Genomic DNA, 6,188 nt, shown 5'->3' on the forward strand with positions numbered 1-6,188 from the left:
GCAATTTACAGCCTCTGCAAACCCACTGGAGGACCAGCTATGGGTCATTTCAACTTGAGGGCAGTAACAAATCCAACAACTAAGGTGTGCCTGATTGAAGCCATGGTATTTTCACATGCATCTAAAAGTTGGATAGCAAATAAGGAAGACCAACCTAGAATCGATAACTTTTAGTTGTGTGGAAAAGAGTTGAATATCTTTTAGTCTGCCCTGGAGGAAGTGCAGCCAGAGTGCACTCGGGCAAGGATGCTTTGGACATGTTATTCAGAGGGCAAGTCCTTAGACTCATGTAGAGGAATGTGGTTGGTAAGTGCCATTGAGTTGACTTAGCAACCATATGAACAAGTACTCTGAACCTTGTTCTATCCTGAGCCAACTTCCAACACACTTGGCAGTGATGCTGCCCCAATCAGTTTGTCAGTCCATCTCATCCTGTGTCATCCTCATGTGCTAACTCTACCCTTCCAATCATGATGTCCTCCAAGGACAAGTCCTTCCTGGCAACCAAATTAGGAGATGGAGCTTCAAAGTCCTTGCCCTCAAGGAGCAATCTTGTTTCACTATCTCCAGGGCAGATCTGTTCTCTTGGCAGTTGTAAAAAGAGCAAGGACCATGTGGGGATGGCTGTACCTGACCTTTATCAATTTCACAAAGGGAAACTGCCCCACTTAACAGTATCAGTAACACAAAACTAATTCTCATGAGGTCAGACATGTTCGCATGTTCCTGTACTTCTACTCATCTCAACGTCCATTTTACTGCTTTACTGGTGTCTAAAATCTGATGTGATAGCACAGAGACCACAGAGAACCATATTGGGGAAACGTAAAGGTTATAATCCAGATTAGTAGCAGAATACAGTCAGGCATAGAACCTAAACTAAGCTAACAGCCTTTGCCCAAGTTTGTTAGACAACTCCGGCGAGAGGGGAAGCCAATATTGGCAGGACTGAGAACTTTGTAGCACTGGCCTAAAGCCAGGAGGCTTAATGCTGTGGTGGCTGTGAGCACATTTCAGAAGCCATTCTGAACTGTAAAGAATGGATTTGTGCTGTGAAGCTATCCAAGGGCCAACCAGGTCCCATTTATTCTTTACTTGTGAAGAATAACATATATTTGTATGCTTCCCATTCAGTTAAAAACCAGTATTCAATCTACTTTCCACCAACCAAGATGAGCTGCTTTTCAAACTATGACAGCGTCTTGCCGCTCCGCCGCCAGCTGGGCTACCAGAGGGCTTTTTCGAAGAATGAATCAGCTCCATTTGGAGCTCAGCCTGAGACAGGACCGCCACCCTGACAGGTAGAATTGCACCCGGAGGAACCCCTGCGGCGACCAGTCACGTGACCGGAACATCCCGCTCTTCCTCCCGGAGGCCACGGGGTCACGTGAGCGCAAGGCTCCGCCCCATCACCCGGTCCGCCGCGAGGTGGGGCCTGGTGTTTGCCCCGGAAGTGGCTATCTTCAGCTGACAGCTGCTGGTGAGGTTGCGACGGCAGGCCCGGAGCAAGATGGCGCTGCGGCCGGGGACTGGGGCAGGCGGCGGCGCGGCCACTGGAGCCAGCACGGGGACCGCCGCGGGAGGCAGGTGGGTGTAAAAAGCGAATCGGAGCGCGCTGGGCCCTCCGGTAGACGCTGGAGCGGCGCTCGCATTGGCGAGAGGTGTTTGGCGGTTATGGCAGTTTTCATCAGCTCCTTTTCTTTTGGAACTGGGCTACAGTAGGGTCGTTCTCCAGGGACCTAGGCCTAGGATGCAGGTGGAGTCTGGGCACCCTGGTCTTGAGTTCCAAGCTCTGGGGCACTGCCCGCCGGAGGCGGAGCGAGGTGTGAGCGCGCGCCCGGGTGAATGGGAGAAGGTGAAGGGCCACTCCGCCCGCTGGTCCTGTCCGGAGGTTGGGTATGAATGAAGATCCACGACTAGATGTGAAGTGACCAGAGACTTCGCTTTCCCATCGCTTACTCAGGGCTGGTTAGTTGTAAGGAAGGCTCTGTACAGTCTGATCACAAAGCTGGGAAGAGCTGTTTCTAAGATGTGTAATTGTTTTGTTTTGCTCTCGCCCCCTTTTATTTAGCACACGAGGAAGTAGCATGAAAATCTGAAGACCTTTGAATTAGTATTGTTTTGCGATAGAACTCTTGTAAACAGAACTCTGAGACTTGCCAAGATCGTTTTAAAAGGCACAGAGAAAGACAATTACTGTTGATGACAGTTACGCAGTTACTAGAACAAAGCTTCCAGACTTTTGCTTAACACTTAGACGAGTCTACCTTCTGTCGTTTTTCAACTAACTCCCTGTACTTCTTCTACGCAGACCTGTAACAGAAATGAACTTTTTCCCCCTTTCCACTTGCAAGAAGTCCATTATCATTTGTTGTTGTTATTGATTGCCTTCAAGTCGAGCACAACTCATAGCGACCCTATGAACAAAAAGGCCTGAAGCCCCTCTACAACTATCGACATTTATCAGAGTTCATAGTTTCCGGAGACTTGTTGTTTAGGAAGTGGATGCCATTTAAGAAACTTTTATTTTAAAAAGTGTTTTAGCCAACACGCACTGGATGCGTATTTGGTGGGAAAATTAGCTCCCCCCCCCCCCAGTATTCTAAATTACTTTTGAAAATGAAGTTTTCGTTCGTTTGGGGTTTTTGTGGTACAGAACGCTTTCATTTTGGAGTCGTGAACACTTTTGTAGTGTAAGGTCTTTTGAGCTAGATGCATAAATACATGCTAAGGCGGGAGGGAAACCGTGCACGCTGGGTCAGTAAATCATCTGGTTGTAGCCCCATTATTTGTTTCCTCTACACATCTTTTACTTTAGATTTAAAACTTTTTTGTTTTGTTCACTGACTAGTTTTCATGATTTCATTTGAGTTTTTCATGAATACTTAGTGTAAGTCACCTTTTGACTTGAAAATAAGTAATGATATCTTTTTATTTCCTATGTTGATGATAGTTGCTAAAACATACCTGAGTGGTGGTAACATTTTCATTTGAGTTTATGATTAATAGTGGCACCAAGGTCTGGGGGGAGGAGTTTAGGATTGTAGGTCCAGTTTTGGAATTATTATTTTTTAAAAAATTTAATTTTTAACCAGAGAGGAAATTACGTTATGATCATGTGCCCCTGGGCACAGATGTTTATAAATATGGCCTACATTTGGATAGAAATTTTTTTTTTAGAAATTCTAATGATTGATGTTGAATTTCTCTCTTTTCTATGGGAATACAGGAGAAAAAAAGTGGTTAGAATGATTCTTCCTAGGGGAGCTCTGGTGGCCTAGTGGCAAGGAGCTGCAACTACAATCCCAGAGGCACACGGTTTGAATCCACCAGATGCTCTGCTGGGAAAAGGAGGGACAATCTCCTCCTGTACCAGTCAGATCTGATTTGACGGTACAATCACACACACACACACACACACACAAAAAATTCTTCCCTTGGAAAGTATGTGGTAAATATATTGTGTTGTTGTTGTATGCTGACTTGTCAGAACCAACTCATATCTGACCCTCCAGCACGTTTTGAGAGACAGTAAATTAGTTGGGAGGAAGTTGTCAGTCTTTCTTCCGCAGAGCAGCTGTTGGATTTGAACTGCATGCTTTTGGGATTGCAGAGCAGCTTCTTAGCACTAGGCCTCCAGAGCTCCTTAAATATATATTGATCTTCTTGTTGTGTACCATCAAGTCGGAACTGATCTATAGCTGACAGAGGCAGTTAACCACGCGGGAGGAGATTGCCCATCCTCCTCCTACAGAGCTGATAGTGGCGTTGAACTGCGTGATTTGGGGATTGTGGCGCATCTTCTTACCATTATACCACCAGACCTTTTTTTTAAAAAAAAAAAGTATTAGAATTTTTCTGACTCTGAGGTGCTGTGTGGTCAATAAAGAAAAAAAAATACTTTATGTCCCATAAGAAAACTTTCAGAGGTAATAGAAATTTAACAAAGTTTCAGGGTACAAACAAAAAGTCATTTGAGTTTCCACACCAGCGTTGAAAAATATTAAAGGTAAATTAGGGGAATACTTTTATTTACAATAGCATCTAAGAGAACAAAGTACCTAAGGATAAATCTGACCAGTAGCATGAAGGACTTATGCAGTGAAAACTATAAACACTGCTGAAAGAGACTAAAGACCTAGTGGGAAAATGTCCCAAGTTCATGGATTGGAAGATTTAATATCATTAAAGATGTCAGTGCTACCAAAACAGAACTATAGATTTAAGCATAAAATTCCAACAGCCTTTTCTAAAGAAATAGAACGGCCACAAAGTCCCCCAAAACAAGGCATACTGAAAGAGAAAAACAAAGGAGGGCCACACATTTACTGATGTTACTAACAACTTGTTCATAGCGTTGCTCTGACACATGTTTAACAGCACTCAACAACAATAGTAATCAGAACAGCCTGGTGCTGGTATAACAATAGACACATAGACCAGTAGTATAGAATTGGGAGTCCAGAAATAAATGTATACAGCAGTGATCATTTTATTTTTTTACAAAGGTGCTAAATCTATTCAATGGGAAAAGAAGAATCTCTTCAGTAAGTGATGCTGGAAACATTGTATTTCCCTATGTAGAGAAATCAAATTGTATTCATGCTTCACCCACATACAAAAACAAATTAAAAATGTGTCAAGCACCTAACTATACAAACCAAAACCATAAAATTCTTAAACCAAACTGACAGGAGCAAAACTGTCAGGCTAGCTTTCAATAAGTAATGGATTATCTAATAACAAAAGCACAAATAGCAAAAGACAATATAATTGTACCACATAAAAATGAAAAACTTATTTGTAAAAGATTAGTAAAAAAGGAAGCATAGAAGGGAAAATATCTTTCAGAATAGTATATCCACCAAGAACCTAATAGACAATCACATAAACAAAGTATATATACAAAACTTTGATGACAACAAAAGACCCAGTCGTAAAATGTGCAAAGGGTTTGAACATTTTACCAAAGAGACATTCAGATGGCCACCAAAGACAGGAAGAGATGCTTAATGCCATTAACAATCAGAAATGCAAATCAAAATCACAGTGAAAGATCATTTCACTACTTGTTAGGTGGCAAAGCTTTTTAAAACTAGACATTTTAAAAATGTGTTAGGCTAACACTGTAACCCTTTTGTGTTACTGTCATTTGTGAATAGATCTGTGTTCTCCTGCTCTTTTATTAACTCCATTTAGGCTCCCTCTTCATCTTCTATAGCTTCTAGTACATTTTTTCCACATAGAAAACAGTTTATAGATATTTGTGGATTCAAGTCACATTGAAATCGAAGAAATAGCATCTGAGCTGGGCCCTTCACTTGGGGGAAAAAGGAGATCAGTAGAGATGGAATGTTCTAGGGAACAGCAGACAGGCCAGGTTAATTGTGACACAGGGAGCCTAGTGGATAGAGAATTTTGCAGTCATCCCAAAGATGTGTGGTTTCAATCCATCAGTTGCTCTTCTAGAGAATGAATTGCACATTCTACCATGCTCTCCTCCTGTATGATTTACAGCTTCTGAAAATCTGCTGGAGGGTCCTCCATTAATCAGTTCAGACTTGATGGAAATGAGTTTGAATTTGAAGGAAGAGAGGAACTCTGGTGGTCATGTGTCAGCCTGCTAACCTAAAAGGTCATTGCTTCATATCCACTAGCTGCTATTTGGGAGAAAGGTGGGACATCTATAAAGTTTTAGAGGCTTGAAAAGCTGATGGAGGGCAGATGTGAGTCAGAATCCACTCCATGACAGTGAGTTAAATAAGGTAGAAGAATTCTGCAAAGTAAAAAGGACAAAAGAAAGCTGTACCAAAATTAGAAATGACCCTGAGTTTAAACAAAGGAAATCCAATTTAAGGGAGAATTATTGCATCTTTTTGATCCTTGGGTGCTTTTATACAGATGGTCCTTTAGTACCTTACCTGTGCTCCTGAGATGCATGAGGGAGTGGCGAGGGGGTAGGCAGAGTCTGGAAGCGGAGCTGTCCATCAGGAAGCTCTCATAGGAGACCAGTCCTGAGAAGTGAAGGGCTAATCTAGGTCAGTCCAAAAGGAACTAAAAAAAAAAGAAAAAGGGTACATGAAATGGGCCACTGACAAGTAGCACTTAACAGCTCTGCTTTCTTTTAAGAACATCACCAATAATAAATTAATGGTTTTATCTTTGGAATAAAATTATTCATCATTTTG

At 42.2% G+C, this 6,188-nt stretch overlaps 1 protein-coding gene across 5 annotated transcripts in view; it reads left to right on the forward strand.

The window, feature by feature from the left end:
- Positions 1 to 1,439: 1,439 nt before the first annotated feature.
- Positions 1,440 to 6,188, forward strand: part of SYNRG (synergin, gamma) — an 82,970-nt gene continuing 78,221 nt past the window's right edge. For all 5 annotated transcript variants that reach the window (XM_006881376.1, XM_006881377.1, XM_006881378.1 and 2 more), the window contains exon 1: positions 1,440 to 1,587. In XM_006881376.1, the coding sequence (XP_006881438.1) occupies positions 1,511 to 1,587 (77 nt within the window). In that variant the 5' untranslated portion in view covers positions 1,440 to 1,510. The remainder of the gene's footprint in view (positions 1,588 to 6,188) is intronic.

The sequence above is a fragment of the Elephantulus edwardii genome, unplaced genomic scaffold, assembly GCF_000299155.1.
Source record: "Elephantulus edwardii isolate Elephantulus edwardi_28Jun2011 unplaced genomic scaffold, EleEdw1.0 scaffold00015, whole genome shotgun sequence".
Taxonomy (NCBI): domain Eukaryota; kingdom Metazoa; phylum Chordata; class Mammalia; order Macroscelidea; family Macroscelididae; genus Elephantulus; species Elephantulus edwardii.